Source organism: Symsagittifera roscoffensis, chromosome 2 (assembly GCF_963678635.1).
Source record: "Symsagittifera roscoffensis chromosome 2, txSymRosc1.1, whole genome shotgun sequence".
In the NCBI taxonomy this organism is placed as follows: Eukaryota; Metazoa; Xenacoelomorpha; order Acoela; family Convolutidae; genus Symsagittifera; species Symsagittifera roscoffensis.
Window position 1 is genome coordinate 17,861,640 of NC_087063.1, and position 23,643 is coordinate 17,885,282.

The following is a 23,643-nucleotide window of genomic DNA, read 5'->3' on the forward strand; positions in this document are numbered from 1 at the left end:
ATATGGATTGTCTTGAAAAGAGATGCGTGTTGATGATTGGGGGTTTTTTTGTTTGATTATTTGTTGGTGTTGTTGGAGGTTCTTGGGATGCTGTTGGTGGGGACCTGTGTGGGGGTTGTTGATTAGCAATTTTGGAAAATTTTTCAAAATTATTTATTCACGAAGAAATTTTTGTTTATTGAAATATTCTTCGATGAAAAAGATTAAAAATATCGTTGCTAATGCAAAAAATGTGAATGCTTTTTTTAAACATTTGCATATTGTCATTATGAGGGATGTCAGAAATGGGAGAAATATCATAAAAAGAAGATAAACATCTGTCCTACTGAATAGATGTTGGAACATTTAGATAGTTATTAAAAAATCGTACCTGAAGAGGTGGTCAAGGGTTTTTGACAAACTAATGTAGGTTTGGACTAGAGAATAGAAAATGATGAAAAAATTGCAAAAATTATCAGGAGGAGGATGAATATTTCTAGGGTATCGGCTATTAGGATTATACAGAGTTTGAAAAAAATTGAAATTATTGAAAAAAAGTTTGAAAGTATATCTTGAATATGGCTGACTGTTTTTTGAAAAAATCAATTGAAGAAATGATTCATTCCGTCAAATTAATTTTATTGCATGTGGTCGGATTCTTTATTGGTTTTTTGACAAGTGGGTTGGGTTTCGGCAATTTGTGGTGAAGGGAAGTTCTGAAGGCTCTTAAGGATCTTCCTAGTTTTGTTGTTATTTATTGGATGATTGGGGGTATCTAAGAGATATTTGTTCATTAGGCTAAATGATCATGTCCATTTTGTTCTTTAGGATAATTTAAAATTTTTTCTTGAGGGTGTTTTGAGATCTAAGTTGGGACAATATTGTTGATCTTTGTTCTACTTGATAGGGGGAAGGTTGTAATATTGAGACTTTGTTTATTTCAGGTGTCAATTTTTAGCGGTTTGCTTATTTCTGACTTAGAAGTTTTTTAGTTATAGTTAGAGATTTGCTTGAAGGTGATTGTTTGTCGACTAAAGAGGCCGTGTCAAAAATGAGGTGATGACTCCAAAAGGTTCTTTTTGGTTGAATTTGAACTAGTTCGTTCAAGTGCTTTTCAGCATGAATTTTGAGAAAATGTACGGATTATGAAAAGGTCTTTCAAGAGGGGAAAATATTAATTAATTTTAGAGTGGTTTTCTGAAATTTAACTTTCTTTAATATTTTAGATTGTGGAATGAATGTTTATAATCTTTTCGTGGCTGATTTCGAAATCGCGATGATTGTCTATGTGGAAGTTTTTCTTTTTGTACTTGTGGTAGAATTTTGTCTTCTTAGTTTTGATTTTTTCTTTCTGTTTGAGTTATCTTTTTATGATTAAAATTTTAGATGTTTGTTTGTTAAGTTCTTTTTTATTTTGTTCATCAGAGTTATTTTAGAAAACTTTGAGTCCTGTAGAGGAATATAATTGAGTCAGTTCGCGAAGAGCGTACTCTTTCGGATAATAAGGTAAAAGATTGTTTCGTTGTTGAATGATTTCTTTTTTGCTAGAATCAGTAAGTTTGTATGTTACTTCAGTAGGGTTATCAAATATTTGGTATGGTCTTTTTCGAAGTGGTTGTAGTTTTTTGGATATTCCTTTTTGTGTATTAAAATTGGGTATTAAAACAACGTTCCAATTTTTAAATCGGTGGCTGGCATGAAGCGTGAAATAATTTAGTTGTTTATATTTTGCCTTTGTAACAATTTCTTTGTTACTTTTTGGTGTAATTCATTGTGTTTTTTATCTCTATTTAAAATCCATTCGGTATGTGTACCGGAAGCTAATTTTAAAATTTGTGGATGATGAAAATGGTGTTCATCATGGGTATGTAAGGGTAGATTATAACAAATTAAATCTTTGTTTGGTTGACAGTAACCTTGCGTATTTTTTAAATAATTTGCTGTGAACATTATCGGTTTTCGTGGTTTTTGACTGAAACTCATTTCATAGGGTGACAGTCCTAAAAGTGTTGTGATTTGTGATTTATGAGATAAGGGGAATAGTTTTACATGTGTTGACCATTCAGTATATCGTGTGTCATTTCCGTTAAAGATACATCTGATATATTCTTGTAATGAAAGGTTCATGCCTTCGACTAATCCATTAGTCCAAGGTGCATGAGATGTACGTGGTTTGTGTTTAAAATTGTATAAGTGGCATAGTGTGATAATTTCGTTGTTTATAAGTTCAGTGCCATTGTCTGTAACAAGGATTTCGGGTAATCCGAATTTTGCTATTCAGAGTTCATAAACTGTTGTATATGCATAATGAGCATTAGAATGGGGTAGTGGGTTAAGTGCAACGTAGTGTGTAAATGCGTCGTCTATGACCATTAAATGTGAGTTTCCTTCTGAGGATGGTGATATTGGTCCTTTTGTATCAAATGAAATTCTGTGATTGAAGTATAGACTTTGTCCTTTAAAATCTTGTTTTTCTGCTATTTGTTTTTGGTTTTGGTATGGTTTGTTTAATTGGCTTGTTATGCAATCTTTGCATAATACTTTAATCCAAATTGGTGCATTTGGAAAGTAAAAATTTTGTTTGAAATTGGAGTATGTTTTTTTCTGATCCTGAGTGTCCTTTGGTGTGTAATGAGTGGGCAGTATGAAAAGCTATAAGCACCATACTTAAAGGTAGACAATATACTTTGAGATCAGATGTTCGGTATTCTAAAATATCTTTATTCTCGTTGATAGAGGTATTATTAAATTTTCTGAAATATCTAAGAAGGGTTTTTTTCCTAGAATGGTGATATCGGCTTTAATTGGTTTGGTTTTATATTTGTGCCAAGATTTTAATTGTCTATTAACCGGGTCAAGTTTTTGATGTTTCTGTAATAATTCAAGTGTTATTTTTTTTTTATTGGAAGGAAAATGTTTTCAATTTCAATTTTTGATAGAGGTATTGTATCTAGAGGGTCATGGAGGTTAAAGACTTGGTTTATTGTATATTTTGATTCTTTATTTGGTGGGCCTGATAAATTTATACCATCACTTAGGTTTTCTTTTTCTATTAAAGGGAACAGATCTGTTTTGTATGAGTTTTGTTTGATTGGTTTTTGCTGTTTATTGTATTTAATCCATGATGAATATGTTAATGGTTTAAATGTAGATTTTCCTAGTAGATCTACTTCGTAGTGATTGTTTTGACAATCTAGTTATGGTGGAAAATAATGTAGATTATTAATCTATGATTGGTCTATATCAGTTTTTACTGCATATTTGGATTGTAATCTTGGTGAAGTTTCATCTTTTGCAAGGAAAAAATAAATATTTTGTGGTGTTTCGACTGTTGTTTTCCTTGTTAATAAATCAGGTGGTGTATTTCTACTAATATATTGGGTAGTGCGAGGTTTTTTCCTGCTGCCCAAACTATGGTTAGGTTTGAGAACTTCATTAAAATTAGTTGAAATCTATAAACTCCATGGTTTGGGTTTGATTTTTGTGTATAAAGGAAACTTATGGGTTTATGATCTGTAAATAAAACTGTTGGATGTTTTGATCCAAGTATTAAAAATTCATTTTTTTGTGAGTGTATATATTATGCCTGTGCATTCTCGTATTTTGTATTTTCTTTTTTTCTGGACGGTGGTTGAAGTTTTTGGATTGCATCTATGCGAGATTTTAATGGAGTCATTGTGTTTGTTTCTATAATTCCAAGAACTTTTACACGTGTTAGAAAACAATGGAATATATCCGGGGCTGCTTGCATGTTTTCGTGTATTAATATCTGATGATATTTTTCTAAGACAATGAATATTCGTCTGTGGTTTGTGATTGCATAAAAACATCGTCTAAATATGTGATTGCTTTTTTATTGAGTATGAGTGTTCGGAAAATTTTACTCATGAATGCTGAGAATGCTGCTGGTCCTATGGAAATTCCATAGAATAATCTATTGAATTCATATTGCTGATTTCCAATAACGAATTGTGTTAATTGTCGTGATTGTTCGTTTAATGGCATTTGTTTATATGTACTATTCATATCTGCTGTTGTGAAATATTTACCGTTTATTTTTGTGAGAACTACTTGAATTGGTTCAATAGGCCAATTACATTTAGATTCATCAATGAGTGAATTGAGGTATCTTGTATCTAGAAATATTTTCAATGAATCTCCTTTTGCTAAAATGATAACGGGGTATATAAATGTGTTACCTTTTGGCTGTTCTTCTTTATTTACTGAAGAAATGATTTCATATTGTTCTAGTATGTCCAGTAATTGGTTAATTTTGTCTTGTAAATGAATTGGGACTTTACTTGCTCGTTTATTTGAAAACTGCATCAGGTTTTAGAGGTAAATATAGTGGTGAACTTACTTTTCCAACATCAAATTTAGAAGTTGCGTAAACTTTTGGGTATTTCAAAAGTAAATCAGCTAATTGTTCAAATTTTTTTGTGTTATCTGAGAGTGTTGAAAATTGAAATTTGTTAAAAATTTTAGTTGTTCTTCTGTGTATTTTGATATTTGAAACGTTAGTTCAAAGTAAGGTGTTTTCGTGAAATAGTCTGTGTTTCGTTTTCCATTGCTTATTGTATTTTTTATCGATAATTGTTCGTCAAGAATTGTTGATTGACATATATCTAATAGTTGTAAAATAATATTTACTCTGTACGCTACTTCTTTTGTGGGAGAAAGTGTTGTGTTAGTTTCACAATAACCTAAGAACCCTAGAGGTAGTGTTATTTTATATGGAAAATTGTTATATACATGTAAGGAAATCATGTCTGAGTTTGAGTTTTTCATGTATTTGATAGATGAAAATGTTACTCGGAAAAATTTATGAATTGGTCTGAATTCAAGGTCAGACATATAGAGATGTTGTGTTTTTTGTTCTTTATCGTGTTGGTGAACTTGTTTGATCGAGAAGTTATAAATATAATCTGCTAGTGGTTTCAGGTGTTTCCGTTCCTGATTGTATATAGGGTAAAATTTGGAGAAAAATGGTGGTTGTTTGTTCATGCTTTGAAAAAAAGTTGAAGCTGTGTTTTTATTTCTTGTGCATTTATCTTATAAATGGATTCTGCTGTTTGAGTAATTCATAGTTGGTATATATTTAGTAAAAAATGGGATTCCAATGATATTATGTTTTATATCTGCGATATGGAAGGTTTGTTTAAATGGTTTGCTCGAAAGTTTATTATGTTCCATTGTTCGAGTGGGAACAAGAAAAAGTTGGATTTTTCCATAATTTGTTAAGGTTGATCCTTGTGCTGTTGCTAGCCTGCCTGTTGTTTTGAAGGGTAATAATTTTGGATGTAAAATTTTTATTTCATTCCAAATGGGGAGGTTAATGATGTTTGATTCCGCTCCGGAATCTATTAAAAAATCAAATTCAAGTTCTGGTATTTGAAGTTCTTTGCATGTTGGACTTTCTAAAAGGAGTGGGATTGCCCAAATTTTTTATTTTTGTAATTGCGTTTCTTTAGGTATATTTTGGTAAATGTTATTTGTGCTCGAACATTCTGTGGTTTTTTCTTCTGTTAATTCTTCTACTATTTTTTCTATTGTTTTGTTACTGCTTATAGGTCTTTTATAATAATTTAAAAGGAAGTGATTATGATTTTGATAGATATGAGAATGTATTGGTTGTTCGTATATAATAGGTTCGTAGTCATTTTCAACATGTATCATATTAACTGAAATTGCATTGTCTGTTTCACTTTCACTGTCTGTGGATTCGCATTTTATGTGAATTAATTACAATTCTGGGCTTTTCGTATTATCAATACCAGGGGGATTCGGTTGAAGTTCTTCAGTTGTTTGTGCTTTATTGATTTGCCTTGGATGTTTAGGTGTACTACTTCTATAATTTTGTTGTGAATTTTGATAACGTGTGTTATTCCTATTGAGAGTAGTTTCTTTGTCTGTTTTTATAACTTAAATTTCTGTTCTGTGAATTGTCGCGTGATCTAATTTGATAGTTATTAAATTTTTATCTTTGATAGTTTAATCGGTTGTTGGAATTATCGCGTGATCTATTATTTTGATATTTATGATTTCGATCATTTGAATAGTTTCTATTCCTATCTTTGGAATAATTTCTATTGCTATTATATAAAGAGTTTCTAGATCGATCATTTGAATAATATCTATTTCTCGAACTTGAATGGGAACTGGTATCAAACGAAAATTCAGGTCGGTTTGAATTTGATCTTGACTAGTTATTTCGATACTGATGATTTCGACTGTTTGATCGACTATATCTGTTTTGTGAGAAATTTCGTGAATTTCTTTAGCTTGGTGATCGTCCTCGATAATTCGGAATATAAAATGATTGTTGTCTACAGTAAATTGAGTTATTTGGAAGTGGTTTTCCTGAACTATTATTACTATGAATGTTTTTGTTGGGTAAATTTTGATCTTTTTTTTATGTACTGATGAAATGATTTATTTGGTTCTCTATACTTTTGTGGTTTATTTTGATTGTCTTGTTGTTTTTGTCTGCATTCGGCAAGGCTGTGTCTTTATCTTCGGCAATAATTGCACCTTTTTTTGAATGATGGTTTATCTTTAAAATTAGGGTTTTTCTCATAGATGTTTAAGATTTCATTGCTTTTTTCTGATAATTCTGTATCAGAGTCGTTGATATTGTTTATCTGTGAAGTAGTAGTTTGGATGTTGTTTAGATATTGTAGCTTTAGGTTTTCTGTTTCTTCTTATTTCATAGTAGTTTCTGCTAGTTCTAGTTTACCTAAAAATTTGTAAAGTCTAAAACTGGTTCTCGGATTGAGGAAGGATGTGATGCTCTCTTTTTTATTGCTATTTTTCGTAATTGAGGTGATAGAGTCATCACTAAGATTTCTGTCATCTTTTTGTATTTTTTATAAAATGGGTTTTGAGTGAATATGCTTTTAGGACTAATGTTTCAATGCTTACTGCAAGTTCTTTATTTGTTTCATTTGGTAGTCTTCGAATTTCATTGCATGAAACTCTTTGATGTTGTTTGTTTCTTTCAGAATCAAACGTTTTGAGAATTCTTGTGCGAATCTTTTCCAATCTGATTTAAATTATATAGGTAAAACTGAAAATCATTTTTGGGCTGCGCCGTCAAGTGTGGTTTGAATTAAGGCTGTGCGTCTATGTATCCAATTTTGATGAAGCGGCGTATTTACTGGTTCAGGTTCATATTCAAAATCAAATTTGCTGTGACTGCGTTTAGATATTTTTCTACAGAGTATTCAGAGATCTGTGCATGCAAATACCATTAGTGGCTTATTCGATGATATTGATGATCCAACCATTAGGTATGGATTCATAGTCATTTGTAGTGATTCTGCGGCATTTGGCATTTGCGAAAAGTTTGTATGTTGACTTTTTGTTATTCCATGTTGTTGTAAATAACATGGCAGTGAGATTTCGTTATGAATTTGAGTTGGTTGGTAAGAGTATGTATTGACTGGGTTTTGTGATTGAAAAATATTATTGTATGATGTTGGAGTATTTTTAGGTTGTCTTATTTGTTCAACTCGTGTAAATGGTTCGAAAACATTTGGTTGATCAATACTGTAAGAACGAGGTCTTTGGCTTAATTAAAATCGTTGAAGAATTTGATCAAAATTTTCCTCATCATCTGATGGAAAACAACTAGCTGTTTAATAAGGAGGTTGATTTCTATTATGGTATCTATTTGTATTATTTTTATTTTGTTAAAAAATGGCTAATTTTCACTTTGATCTTGTAAAGATCGTGGTTGATCATTAAAGTTTACTGAGTTTGAGGATGGTTGTGGTATACTTTGACTTTGTGAATATGAGTAGTTTTGATTATTCATATTCGAAGGTTTTGTTGTTTTTGATCTATTTACATATTTATAATTATGTTCTGCGAAATTATTTTTTGATAATTTATTTTTTGTTTATATGATGGTTTTGTTACTGGTAGAAACGTTTGGTTATCCATTTGTGAATACTTTTGAGCAACCGAGGGTTTTGCCGTGGATTGTATAACTGTTTGCTGAAACGTTGGGTTTTTTTGGTTTTGGAGTTTTAAAATTGGGTTCAATAGATGAATTACTTTGTTATCCTTCTGTTGTTGCTATTGTTTCAATTATTTGTTCAATTACGAAAGGTGATGAGGTTTGTATATTTTGTTGTGTGAGTTTTCTTGTTCTTTTTAATTTGTCTTGTTCTATGAAAGTAGAGTTTAGACTATTATTTCCTGCTCTTTCATGAAAGAATGGATTATGATTTAAAGGTGTTGCGTCAATTGTAAGTGAGTATACTTTAACATAATCTTTGTGAATAGAGATTGTGCTAATTGCTTGGCTTGATATATCTGTTGGTATATTAATAAATAAATCATGAAACCCTTCAGGTTCCCAAATATAATCTGTTTGTTCTGCTAATATGGTTTCGTCATCTGTATTTGTGGTCTAAAATTTTTTTTTGCTAGTGTTATAAGATCAATTTTATAAACAAAGTATTCGATTATGAACCATGCTAAGATTTGTTGTAAATCTTGTTTAACGTGTTGTGTTATTTCGTTACTAGTTAGATTTTCACTGATTGCAATCAAAAATTTAGAAATTATATGTATTTTTTGGCGTACGGTTGTATGTAGAGATTTTTGAGTTGGTGAATTGCCTTGAGGTTCCTTCAATTCTAATGTAGATAAATAGCTATAGATAAAAGAAAATTCATGGTTTGTGAGTATTGAATTTGCTCTTTGTGAGTTTTGATGTTGTATATTTTTGATGTATTCCGAAGAAACTTTTGAAAATTCAATATCTACGTCATCAGTTTGAATGAGATATTTGTCATAAAATGCGTTTGGTGAACTGATTTCTATTGTGTAGACTCCATCTTGTGATGTGAGACTACATATGCCTTTAAGATAGTGGTCAGGAAGTTGTTCTTTTATTTTTACATCGGGAAATTGATTTGCGCATGGAATATCTCAATTTTCGAATAAATTTATGATTAAATTTTGGCAAAATTGAACCTGTCCTCGAGCTTCAGCTTGTGGATGTATTAAAAATGGGAGTGTTGAATCTTCTAGGTTTTTATTCATTTTGGATCATTTTTGTGTTGTATCACTGTTAGTGTGTATTTTTCAAGGTGTCTTATTGGTTGATTTCAATTGTACAGACGTATTGGTTTGTTTGTGTATGACTTTTTTATTCTACGTTTTCCTTTTATTGATGCTGGTGACGTTGTTTCTGAGTCAGAAAAGTATATTTAATCGTCAATTTGATGTTTTTTTTTACTGATTCTTTTAAATTGTGGAGTTCTTGCATTGCGCATGTTTCTGATTCTGAGATTGCGTTACTTCGTTTGAAAATCGTTTCCTAATAATTTGTTTTTGTTTGTTAATAATTTTCTTAGCGTATGTCTTTTTGTTCTTATGTATCCTTTTGTTTGTGTGTGTGGTGTGATTACGAGGTCGTATTTCTTGTCGTTAATTATACAGTTGTTTCCTAAATTGTCTCTTGACATAAGGTTTATGATGATGGATGCAATATTGGGGTTAGTGATTTCTAGTGTCTTAAATTGTTAGTTCCTACAATTTTTTGTGGCTAGCTTAACTTAGGACGTATTTGTCGGGTTGGAGAGAAAAGTGTAAAAGATATTTAATTTCTCGTGAATAATTCTAAGTTAAGATAGACTTACCTTATCTTACTTAGGGGCTGTGATTTGTGATTAAGGGTTTGAGAATAGTTATTGATCCACAAGGTTCAGGTATAATTAGAACGCAAGTAGTTCATTAGATACTATTTTATGACTTACTAAGTTAAAGTGTTTTAGCCTGGGTCATTTAAGTGGAAGGGGATCAAGTGAAGGATGAGTAACCGAAGTTCTTCACTGTTTATCCTAATTAGAATGGTTAGCTATTTGAAAACTTTCTGTTATTTCTGGGTCTTTAATAAGGGTTGGATAGTGAATCGACGTTTGAGGCCGTTAGACACTTAAGTGGAAGGGGATCAAGTGAAGGATGAGTAACCGAAGTTCTTCACTGTTTATCCTAATTAGAATGGTTAGCTATTTGAAAACTTTCTGTTATTTCTGGGTCTTTAATAAGGGTTGGATAGTGAATCGACGTTTGAGGCCGTTAGACACTTTTTAATATGGGAGAGAGAGAACAAAATTGTTCTATTTGATCCAAGGATAAGCCTTTATGATCAGAATTTTAGATTTAGTTTAATTTAATTTAAAGATTCAAGGGAAGCCTTGATAATCTGCTGTTTTAAATGAATTTAACTCAAGTGAAAACAATGATAAGCCTTGATAATATTTCGATAAAGGTTAAGTTAAAAAGGTTAAATTTTTAGTTTTGATGTTTGTTAGTTTTTGAGATTTGATGTTATGTTTTAGGTGATGAAGCTGGGATGAAGGAATGATTTATATTATTAACAATTTATGCTTTTTACTAACTAATTTTTGTACCCTCATTTTCAATAAATTTTTTTCTTTCAAGATGTTTTTAATTTACTGCAGATTTTTTAAGGGGAACGACTAGTGTTGTTTTTATCGTTCGTTATTGTATAATTATTACGTTTAGCGCCATGAAAGGTTATTGAAGATGTTTCTTCAAAATTTTATGTCAATAAATGAAAACCTAAATTTACTGCTGAAAGTATTCTAAATATAAAAGTTTGATCTGGTTTTTGTCGTACAATCGTGAAATCGAATGGTAGATTTCTTCCTAATCTTACGTCGTCTATTGTCCGAGGTCTTCTTCCAAAATCGAGTACTTCTCGTATTGTTCGGAAAATTGGATCTGATCTATTGAGTCGTAGAGACATTTCTACTAGATTTTTGTCATATAACATTTTTTTAAATGTTGTATTTGTCTAATTCTAATCTAATGTTCTGGTTAATGTTTCTAATCTAAGTTAGTTAAGGTCTTGTTTGAGACTTTTGGTCGCACCAGATGAGTTAATATGTCATTTAGTAAACTCATAGAGTAATTTCAGATAAAGTACACCGTCTGCTCGTCGCGCTATCTTATTTTCGGCCGGATAGATTCGTGCAACTTCTTGTCTAATACCAATCTTAATCTTACTCTTATATCTACTAGTCTCAGGGTGTTTAACTAGTCTCTGCTAGGCTCAATAGATCTAGAGTATACTGGCTTATTGCGATTGCTGAAGTTCTCTTGGAGAGGCAACTAATTTCTAAGTTAAATTCAAATCTCTCTGGTGCTGAAATTACAAGTAATTTCAGCACTTACAAATAAGTGGGTTGTTAGTTAGATGGAATATGATTGGTTAGCATTCAATATTTTATAGAGATAAAATATCAGAATAATATCCTATAATAAACTCTAGTTTAGATCTGTTTCCAATAAGATGTTCAAAGCTGAGTAATAAGCAAAACTGTAAGGTTTAAAATTCAAAAGCATTGACAAACAGGTGATTTCGCAGCTCGACCTGGCGTCATCAGAAGAAAACCGCTAAGATGACCTTGGTCCAGGAAAACCGGTCCTTGATACAATGTTTGATTGAATTGAGGAGTGCTCATACCTAAGTTCAAGACTAAGTTTAAACAAACCTGAGATTGAAACTAATTTTTTGGACGACAACGGAAAGATCACGAATGATTAGAATATTCCAGAAACTACTAACTGAAGTACTAGCTGAAGTGCTATCCGGCAATCCATACGGTAGTCTAGGATGCTCATACTTTGATTAATTAATCAGATGTCTTCAAAGCGTCATGCTCGAAAGATTGCACGAAGCGCAACTTGGCTAATTTGTCTCAGTGAATTTAGCTTCGAAACATCCGGTACGCGAAGATAAAAGAAAAATTACAAGTACATAGTACCAACTGCAACAAGTGCGTAAAAACAGACAAAACTTTACACCAATAAAAAGAGTTCAGACCTCACAGTACTACAAATGGTAGTCGAATTCAGCAAAGAAAAGGAACTAATTTTACAGGGCCGCTACTTAAAATATATTTAAAAATATGATCCGTTACCGTCAATTTTTCAAAACTTCCATTGGCTCAAATAACCTCTCGTGCTTGCCTCTTCAGAAACGGTAAAATGCTTCGTGGTGATTGTACAACCTCACATGGAAAACAGCAAACGATAAGGGCCGATCAAAGATTCCGCCAAAAATTCAAAATTGATCTCATTGAGTCCAGTGGGTGATCATCGTGTTTCTGGCCTTGCGGAACGTTTATTTAGATTGCGTTGAACAGCTGCTTGCCATGGCAAATAAATAACTTAGATACCATTTGGATTGAGCTTTTTCAAAATATTTTAAGAGTCTGATAACAGTCACCAAAAATCCCTTATTCGTAACATCTTTGAAGCTTTACTATGACTTCTAAATTATATTGGAAAATATTATATTGGAGCCATATATGAAGATTGCATTTTTTGGCCAACCCGGGCATCATCTCTTTAAGTTACCTTTTAGTCAGTTAATTTCAGTTAAACTCAACCCTTCAAATCTTGTTCAGCTAAGTCATTTAGTATCACAATTTAACTTTCCTAACCCAGTCGACCAGTTGTCCAGCTGTGGAACAATAATCGAACTCTCTTAAAATTTAGGGACACAGTCCAGAAAAAGATGTCGTGGAGTGTTCTGTTCCTAATTGGGGGAGGGTTCGCCATGGCCTCTGGAGTTCAGAGCTCAGGACTGGACACAGTGGTCATGAATGCGCTCAAACATCTAGATGGCATTCCCCCGTTCTTCTTACTGCTCATTATCGTGTGTGTAGTAGGTAAGGATCATAAAAGTACCAAGAATTGAACTGGTTGATCACTGCCAAATTACTCGGTACAAAAAGTAATATTAAAATATCTCGAATAAAATCTTTTGAATGATTATAACTCGGTACAAAAAGTAATATTAAAATATCTCGAATAAAAACTTTTTAATGATTATAACTTGTCTATAACCAAAGGATATGATTGTGTGTATTGCTATGGGCAAAATAATCGAGGTTTTATACCGGAAATTACATTGGAAATTACAAACTAAAAAAAAGACGGCAAAACTAAAAACTAACAAGTTATCAATATTTAAGTCAATTGAATTAGCAGCTAATTAAGTTAATATTGCAGGTTTCCTGACCGAGTTCACTTCGAACACCTCCACCGCGTCCATAGTGCAGCCGATCATGTCCAGTCTGTCGGGGGCACTTGGGGTGAACCCCCTGCTCCTCATGGTCCCCACCACAGTGGCATGCTCCTTCGCATTCTGCTTCCCAGTGGCCACACCACCCAACGCAATTGTATTCAGCGAAGGTATGCTAGCCATAAGATATAAATTACAAGAATTGGTTAATAAACGTCGTTCCGTTACTACTACGTTAGCTTTTTTCAAGTAGATTTATCATTAACAAAGGATAGTTACAACTGTTTCATATAAACCTCGTTCCGTTACCATTCCGTTAGCTTTTTTCAGTAGGTTTATCATTAACAAAAGATAACTACAAATATGTCAAGTTATAATTTTATATCAAATCTAATATAATTTTTTTTCAGTGAAGGTAGACAAAAAATTATTTCTCAAAGGGCGGATGGAGGAATATTTACACAAATAAAAACTAAAGCGGCTCTTCCCCCGGTTCGAGGTGCTCGGATTTTGTCTCGACTTTCTCGACCAAAACTTGGAATGTTTCAACTTTCTCGGCCGAATTTCGTTATTTTTCGACTTTCTCGACAAAGTTTCTTGAACCAACAAGAAAAATGTTCAATTGTGTTCGACCCAGTTCAGATATGTCTCGACTTTCTCTACCAAAATTCGGTATGTTTCGACTCTCTCAATTTTCTCGACCGACATTTTTTAAAACTTTGGTTGTTCGATCCCGCATAGATTTGTTTCGATTTTCTCGACATAAATTGGATATGTTTTGACTTTCTCGACCGACAATTTTAAAAAATTTGTTTCTTCGACCCAGCTTAGATAAGAACAATTTTTCTAAACTTATTTTATCCACCTCCGATCCATTATGATCAATTAAAATCCATTTTTATTTTCAAAATAATCGATTTTGTTTGTAGAATTTGTTTCCACTTATTGCAGTTCTTTTAAATTATTTTCAAATAATTTTTAAAATTTTTTTTTTTGACCCCGCATAGACGTGTTTCAATTTTCTCGACCAAAAATGGGTGTACTTCAATTTTCTCGACCCGTGTTTCGACTTTATCGACTTATTTTTTGACTTTCTCGACCTATATTTTGACTTTCTCGAACTCTGTTTCGACTTTCTAGACCGAAATCGGGTATGTTTCTACTTTGTGCTCAGTTTAAAATTTGTTTCTCGTAATTTCAGCCGCAAAACTGCACTTGCTCGACTTTCAAAGTCCAGCACCTCGATCCGGGCTCCATCTTCATCAATGTGAAAAACATAATCAACATACACTGGATCGTAATATCCTCCGCGTTTATTCTTCGCGTTCAGAGAGCCCACGGGCAAAAAGAGTTACGAAAATCAGAAGATTTTTCCGTCCTAATTGCATTTTTTGGTACTACTTATGCATGATATTATGGTCAGGTGAAAAAAAATTGATATGAGGAATGATTAACATATGCGTTCAGATTTCTTTATTTTTCATCTTGCATAAATTAGATATTCCCCCATTGATAATTTTTAAGCTAGTGAATTCTGGCTGGTTAATCCACGTTTTAATATCCACTGTCTTTCTTTTTTTAATATCAACGTTACACTAGAAATTAAGACACGTGCATATTTCCACATGGCGCTGTCACAAATTGAATCCAGCTAACGCGGCCTAGAATTTTTTGGAACGGCCCATCACAGGAACCATTGGTACAATGGGAGGACAAGGTCCAAAAAACATAGCTGGTGGTGATAGCGAAGGAGGAAACGAGCATGAGTGATCTATTGATAGAGAATGTTTTACCGGAAAACACGTATCCAACGTCTGAACAACAGAAGATCAGCCAATGAGAACGGAAAGGAAAGGCAGAAACGTAGCGGCGTTAACTGCATGCATGGAGGGACAAAGGAAGCCGCCGAGCGAATGTTGAGAGCATAAAAATTGAAGGAAGCACCCGGGGTGAAGTAGATAAACGGCTGCAATTGAAGTTATTTTATCCCTGGAAAATCTAGGTCGAGGATATATTTACCAGAATTATCGGCATCGAAAAATTATCCAAATCAAAAGTATTGAAATGTTCAAATTGGCATCGGATGCACTCATGAAGGAACCGATCGAAACCAGTAGAAGATTCCCGCTACTTGAAAAAAAATGTTTGAAATTTTGGGACCATTTTTTGCAGACCCGAATGACTTGACCCGGGGGTGCAACTTTGAACTAAAGGAAGAATCTGTCGTTTAAAGGAAAAATGGGCTCTTTGATGTGTACAAAAGATCATGTACAAAAAAAATCAGCGGAGGCCTTTCAAAGTTTGGGAGAAATTTGTTCAAACCAGTGAGACGCACCTAGGCAAAATGGGGAAAACATAAACCGAAAACCGGTAAACGGAGTAAATGGGGAAAAATAAACAAGTTTAAAAAATGAGTAAAAATTACTGACAAAATATATCACATTTTTGGTAATCCATCAAAATCGAACCACAGAGAATACTATTGAGCAAAAATTTTTGTCTCTAATAATTGTTGAGACCGAGGGATTGAGTGCATGAAGTTTGACAATACAAAACAAAAATTATCAGGATTTTTGAAGAGAAAAACGAGGAAGAAGACTTTGTAGTGTTTTCTATTAGGATTGTATGGGACAGGGCTGGTGATGAAAGTCAAAAAGATCCGAAGGAACTACGGCCAAACCAAACTTACTGGCTTTTGAAAATATACCAGTAGAAATTCAAAGCAATTTTTATAACGCGACAAATGATAAAATTAATAAAACTGGTTACATGTTTGTGAATGGGGAGTTGGAAGGTTGGTTAACCAAGGGCGCGGAATTTTTCATCACGGAAAGAGGACAACGAGACAACTTCAGAAACTTGGACAACTTGGGAAACGAAGATCTAAAACCAGGGTTCAATTTTCACCAGTACAACGTAAACATACTGAACATAATTTGAGAGACATATTTTGAGAGACACACATATTTTGAGAGTCATATTTTGGGAGACATAAGAGAGTCCTCGTCCATGTGTTGCCAAATGTCGAAGAAACAATCGATATTTTGTTAAATGAAAGACATAACGTAAAGAGGATTTGCTTTATCCTGTCAACTACGCCATATATTCCACGGGTTCGTCTACCACGAACACGTGGTCCACCACGAACCCATGGGTCGTCTACCACAGGTTCATGTATTCATTGGAAACAGAAACTTACTTTAGCGTTCCAATTAATGAAAAAACTCGTGAAAAAATTTGTGCAAAATACCATTTTTGCGCAAAAAAGCAAACAAGAATTAGGTGCGACACGTCAAAAAATTCCTCAGGCAGAATAACTATACATGAACGGGTTAAAACCCCATTCAAATTTGCCAAAATTTTTGACTGAGGCTATACTAAAGTAAAGCATGAAAAACTTTGAAGTTAGATGCACTATCGTGGGCAATGGCTTAGAACCTAAATTGTTAGTTTGGGACGCCATTCAAAATAATCACTGATAATAATGCTTTACTTGTGTCTTTGAACAAAAAAAAACCCAAAAACGACTCACTCGAGATTAGTCAGTTGGGTTGACAGGTTGGCTTGAAACTGCGAGATTGAACATATACCGAGAAAAATTATAGAGTTGATAAAACCCATAGAAACGGCAGCATAAAAACTCAGACTTGTATAATGCATACGTGGTTCCTCATGTGAGTGCAACTAATTGTTTAATAGCATCGTCGGCTATTGAAAGGATGAGCTAACGAATTCTCAATATGACATCTTAAGCGACACAAAATCTGAATGCATTTTACGTAATTGGAAAGAATGCGAAGCGAAGAAACCTATCAACGCATTTCAAAAAGTAACCATTGAACAAAATTTGCATTGAGAAACAACAACGTACAGAAGATTGCAAAAAATGCGAATTGAATTATCCGTTGGAGAAGACTGAAGAACTGATGAATCTTTCAATAACCCGGGACCCCTTCAATTTTTCGATGAGCCCGAGTTTTTTGATGCTGACTTTTGAACAAGCTTGACTATAGCAAAGGAAATACTGAACTGCATTAATGAAGCATTGAAAATAATTTTTTATGTTGTTATCATTGATTTGAATTCTTTTTCCGGAATTACACCTAATAACTCCATACATCCAATGGCATCATTTTTATGGAGGGTAAGATGGTAGTGCCAATGCAGTTACGAGCACCGATAATGATGAGGTTGCTTAAAGACAATTCTGGGATGTTTCAAAAGAGAAACTTGCTAGAAACTACTTTAAGATCGGTTCACTACAGTAAATTTTAAGGGGTGCAGCAAATTGGTTACGCATTTAAAATTAGTCAAAATGGAAAACAACGTAACGAAATTAAAACCTACGAAGGAATTTAATTAAGAACTAGAGTTAGATGTCCTATGACATTTGCTGCAAAATTTTTAGTTTGCGCTAATGAGGAACCAAAGTCAACCGGACTGGTTGTAACTTGTACGAGAACATTATGGGAAAGATTAATGGCGTGTTTTTTTCCAGAAAGCAAAACCTACGTTGAAAGAGGTGTCAAACAAAATTATACTTTTTGATCGGGAAACATTTCATCAATCGACCGAATGATCACGCTTTTTGACTCATTTTGGCAGAAAACCATATACAACATGACATACGGTCAGACAAAAAGCGTTGTATGAAAAATGGATTAAGAAAAATCCAGTTCTTTGATTAGGTAAAACAATAAAAGTGTTTCTCGGCGCGTTACTGGTGGATGAGTCGACAATAGAGACGTATGAAAGAGTTGAGCATTCCTCAGCACCAGAGCCGGAGGCAGACAAAAACGCCCAGAGCACGTCGGGAAAAAATTTGTAGGGCTTTTTACAAAGCGTTTGTCTGTGCTGAAGGCGCAACGAGAAGTTTTAAGCAATTTTTGGAAAAAACAAGATAGACTAAAGTCAGAAGCATACAGTCACAATATGGTTCCTTCAATTCTTTTCGATGAGCCCGAATTCTTTGACTTAAGAGCAGTCTTGACTATAGCAAACGAAGTACTGAAGTATATTATTGAAGCACTGAAAACAACGCACCTATAAAGTTGTTCGGGAAATAATCACACACTCACTTTAATTTTACACAAAGTGATTCACAGTTTGTATATACCAATAAATTAAGGTTCAAAAACAATGACCCCAGTTGTCACGGCAGTCAAAAATGCGAAAGAATCGGAACGACGTAACGTCGGCGATGAAAGCCACGGTTTAATGAATAATGAATAAACCGCCTAAGATCATTGCAGCGGGCAATACCCACGGACTGTTACTAAAACGATTTAGATCGACAGTTCCTCCGACGACTCTATGACAGTTGAAAGCCCGATTATAGCACGACCTGTTTTGGCGGAACCTGATACGGAGGAAAATTTTGAAAGCAAAGAAGCTCAAACTACGAGACGGTTGTAAAACATGTGGTGAACCGCATGAATGATAAAAAAAGTACCTTACTCCTGCTCAGATGACCAAAGTGTTGTGCGCATGGAAACAGCGTTGTCAGGTCCTCAAATAGCCCAGGTATGCTCTCGTCAGCGGACGAGGTGGAAGAAGATGAGCAAGACAAAACTAGTGAGAGAGAACCATGCGCTAGGGAAGCCTAAGAAATGGATAAAAATGAATAGTTGGCAGAAACTAAGATAAGCGTGATTCCTTCTACACCGAAGGGGGTAAAAGAGGAACAGTCAAGTACATCGTCAAGGGATGATGCGACTCATGTGAACGTGCACTGAGCGAAGCCCAGAAGAAGATAAAAACAAAGTGCCGGTCAGAGCGCGCGTAGGGTTGTCGTCAAAGACAAAAAGCAGACTACGAGGGGAAGCAAATGTTGAGGAACAAAATTTTCAGAAAAAAGTTATCATTAGCCCGAAAAATGTACCGAGCCCGAAAAAAGGGAGTGTGGATAATTCTTATTTTGACAAGGAGAAACTTCTGTTTAACTGGAGGGATGACTACAAAACAGGATGATATTCAGAGACTGGATGAGGACGTGTCGGGGTATTTTGCTGATATGTTGAACAAACTGCGTAAGATCATGAAGCGCACAAAAGGAGTGCCGTCGTTTACGGATGTTCAGTAAATTACAATGGGTATTTTCGACTGCCGTCTTTACACTATATGCTGAAAAGCCGAAAAAACCAGACACTAAAATGATGGTAGATTATGTAAATGCGGAGTTACAAAGGACTCATGAAGCGATCGTGAGGCGAGAAAAATCTACTAAATTTACTAAATACGGATTAATGATTTCAGTACTACTAGGTTTCAGAAGGAAAATGATTGAACCTAATTTAACCTGCAGGTTAATTGAGACTTGATATTTTATATTACGTTATTGTAGTAAAATTGATTGAAATTGTTATTAACACTGCGACTGTCAAGGGCAACGTTATTATAAACCGTACGTGTTGCAAGTAGCAAGTTTTTAGAAGCTGAATTCAAGCTGGTTCTCGTACTTTTATTATCATTTATACTCTAAAAAGAAGTACAAGGACATGCTTCTAGAGATGGAGATGGGAAAGGAACCTGCGCGAAAAAGGCAATTTTTTGAATCAAAATGTTTCAAAAATTTCGCTGAGACAAAAAAAAATTATTCATAAAAATAATATCAATAAAATCATCAATAAAAATTATAATTATCATATTAATCATAATATTAATCATAAAACATGATAAATAAAAAAATACTGATGATAAAATCTCAATAATATTTATCAGAAAAACAATATCAAAATAATAAACATAAAAGTAATCAGAATACTAGTCATAATAATCATGATTATAATGATAGAACCACAATTTGTTTTCAAACGAGTACTAGCTACAGAGTTATACTTAATCTAAACTACAGAAACAACTCTGCATTGTATTGGAAAACAAGGCGCCGAGCACGGCATGTTTTCAGGTTTCTCTTGCAATTTTGGCCTGTTTTTTGTCCTTTTTTAAATTAAACTTCGTCTGCGGTACACATAAGTTCAAAAAAAGCAATATACGGTCTTTATAGTGTTTTAGGACATCTGCGAAAACCTATAAAAAATCGAGAAAAAGAGTTCCCACTCTACTGAATTTTTTTTTGCCATAAGCGGTTTTTATAAAAGCTTTAGACTGACCATTGGTTAATAATTAATAAGCAATGGTCAGTCTAAAGCTTTGTATAGATAGCTAGCTCTGAGAGATTTGACCTTCGTTTCAGGTACCCTGCGTGTGCGTGACATGGTCAAGTGTGGATTCTTGTTGAATATTCTTTGCTTCACAGTTGCAACTTGTTGGGCATTCACTTGGGGAAATGTCGTGTTTTCTATGCACCAGCCGCTTGAAACTTCATGAAACAAAAACAATCAAAACAAAACTCTAAAGAGTATACATTCATTGCAAGGGACTTTATAATGAATAATCAGATATCGTATAAATTAGTCAGATAAGCAAAAATATATATCGTATCAACAAAAATTTTGAATGTACTGCAGCTTTTTGAATAGTTGACTGAGATCTGATTTTATATCTCCCAAATCCATCAATTTCTGATATCTTCAAAAAATAATATTGAAAAATCTTGCTAAATCTTGAAAAACATCTCAGCTGTCTTGAAAATTTTTTCAAGATGACTGGACATGAAAATACCAAATGTGCTCCTTAAGGTTCCATGCTTTTGGTTTTATAGTTTTGCCGAAGTTTTTGTTATCACGATTCTGGAATCTACACTCATATCTTTTACATATGTTAGAGGATTGCAGGGCTACACAGCCAAGGAAAAACTTGACACTTTCTGCTAGAAACTTAAGAGTCCAAGTCAATCCTGGACTTCCTGGCAGGAGCCATTCAGGAACCCTGCCACGAAGACTCAGATAAAAAAAACGTGAAAACCAAGTCTGGACACCAGCCAGTACCCTTCTAAGAAACCCAGGAAATCAGCAGTTTTAATTACCTAAGCCTTTTGTTATTTTTTAGTAAAGCTACAATTTATTTTTGTGCTTGAGCAAGGATTGTTAGAAAGCAAAAAAGCAAAAATTCCAGAACGAACTTTTGACTAAAAGAACCAAATTTTATTATTGTTTTTTTTGCTTTCAAAGAGCAAGTTAAACCAAAACATGACAGAAAATAATTCCACAGTTTTCAATTTTTTGATGTATAATTTTTAGCCCCATAGAAAAGCTTATGTTTTTATCATAAAGCTGTGTAAAACTCAAGCTTTAACTTTTTCAATAAACCTACAAAAGCGTTTTATTTGCAGAAAATTTGCCACTTGACTTGAGGGCTTTTCTGATTGAGAACACCCCAAATTGCGTTGTTGTTCTGACCTTCGAACAAAGTGCGGAAAAATTATGCTTGGATCGGTTACGATCGGTTATTTATTCTGTCGATTTTCGAATTCTTAACTGAGCTTTTTTGAAGAAATCTTGTAAAAAATTTTATTGTCTGGAGCTCAAATTTAAAGAAATTGCACTTGCAATCATTTTTTGTAGAGCTAATGGGGTTTGAAATTATTGATTCGACCAACTGGAGAAATTTAAGGCGCGATGTATTGCAATCTTGTGACCCGCGTAAGCAGCGAATTTTTGAGCTGAATTGAGGCAAGTCATTCGCTCTTAAAAATTGGATTAGACCTGCTAAACACATTCCTTTTTAGTTTACTTTAGCGGAGAAAAAGAAAAAAAAACATGATTTTTTTTTAAAAAAAATTCGTCTTTTTTTCAACCATAGAGTTTTTGATTTAAGTGTATTCGGAAACATTCAGGAGTTTGCCGTGATATACGAGCAGTCTTGTTTTGTTTTAAAACAAGTTCGTAAATGTTTGCAAATTTCAAAAAAGTTTAACACTTTCCGAGCTCAGAATTCAACGGAAAAACCAAAAGTTAAGATGCATCATCGAATCTATCTAGACCCACAGAAAAACTTATGTTTTCTATTGTAAATCTGTTCAAACTTCAGGCCTTAATTTCCATAGCAATTCTACAAATGCTGTTTTGGGCAGAGCTCTAGCCACTTAGCCAGTGCGCTTTGGTTACATCAGAGTGTTTTTTGTTCACTTTCTGTATGTTGAGCATCACAAAACAAAATCCACGCTTGTGAAGCCAAATTGCTTGCCACGCTTGCTTCGCAATTTTAAAATCTCCATTCGCACAACAATTAGTCATTGTAGTAGTACACTTGTTTTCGTCTTTTTGGTATATTTCCTTTTATATACAAAAATGATATTGGAATTCCCCAACAAACGTTCTTTTTATAGCCAAAAACTCGTAGCTTTGAAGCAAATCTTTCGAATGCATATTCATAAATATTGCAGAAAGATGAATGAAAGATCCAGAAATTGATAACTAACATGGTGTATGAAAGCAAAATGCGAGGAGTTTTTGGATAATAAGATAATGTAGAAATAGTTTATTCCTGCAAGATGTTGTCTAGCTATTGCATTCTTAGTACCTTTAGCTTCTTAGTACTTTCGCAGTATGCAGCATCCTTATTGACATAAAATAAAAACCCGCATCCACTAAAAAAAAAACCCGAAGGCTTATGCAATCGACGAAATGCTTATTGTGCGCCTATCCAGTGCACAGTATGGCCTCGTAGTGTTTTTCCATACTCTGGAATTAAAGTTTGTGCTTTTTAATCAACCTTTTTATCCCCAAAATTTAAAAAAGCATGATAAGCATTTTTCCGTTCTATGAAATTGTATGACAAGCATTTCATCCACAAATGATTTAAAATATTTGTTTTGATATTTTGTGTTTCGTCCGAAACACTAATCAAGTATTTTTGTCATGAGAAAATCCAGAGTGTAACTGGCAGTCACTACGCAGATAAACTGCATTTGGTAATTTTAGCCTTGTAAGTTAATTTTAACAGTTTCACAAGGAATTAAATACCAAAAATGTAACTTTTTGTATGTGGCTAAATAATTGTTAGTTTGAAAATTTTTTTGGTGGATGAGAAAAAAGGCCTGTTTTTCTTACAAATTTGATTTTAAATTAGCAAATGAAACAAAAACATAATAATCGTGTTCACAAAAAAACAGTATTCGGTTTTTTAGTTGAAAAACTCATCTTGGACTACGTTGGAGATGGGAAAAGAAAATGCGCGAAAAAGGCAATTTTTTGAATCAAAATGATTCAAAAATTTCGCTGAGACAAAAAAAAATAAAATTATTCATAAAAATAATATCAATAAAATCATCAATAAAAATTATAATTATCATATTAATCATAATATTAATCATAAAACATGATAAATAAAATAATACTGATGATAAAATCTCAATAATATTAATCAGAATAACAATATCAAAATAATAAACATAAAAGTAATCGGAATACTAGTCATAATAATCATGATTATAATGATAGAACCACAATTTGTTTTCAAACGAGTACTAGCTACAGAGTTATACTTAATATAAACTACAGAAACAACTCTGTATTGTATTGGAAAACAAGGCGCCGACCACGGCATGTTTTCAGGTTTCTCTTGCAGTTTTGGCCTGTTTTTTGTCCTTTTTTTAATTAAACTTCGTCTGCGGTACACATAAGTTCAAAAAAAGCAATATACAGTCTCTAAAACAAATTTTAAATTTTGTATGAGTTTTGTATGACAGG

General features: G+C 33.4%; 1 protein-coding gene across 1 annotated transcript in view; it reads left to right on the top strand.

The window, feature by feature from the left end:
* Positions 1 to 20,464, top strand: part of LOC134839029 (Na(+)/citrate cotransporter-like) — a 54,652-nt gene extending 34,188 nt beyond the window's left edge. The window contains exons 9-11 of the mRNA XM_063854425.1: positions 12,523 to 12,695; positions 13,039 to 13,221; positions 20,247 to 20,464. Coding sequence (XP_063710495.1) covers positions 12,523 to 12,695; positions 13,039 to 13,221; positions 20,247 to 20,380 — 490 coding nt within the window. The 3' untranslated portion in view covers positions 20,381 to 20,464. The remainder of the gene's footprint in view (positions 1 to 12,522; positions 12,696 to 13,038; positions 13,222 to 20,246) is intronic.
* The last annotated feature ends 3,179 nt before the right edge of the window (positions 20,465 to 23,643 follow it).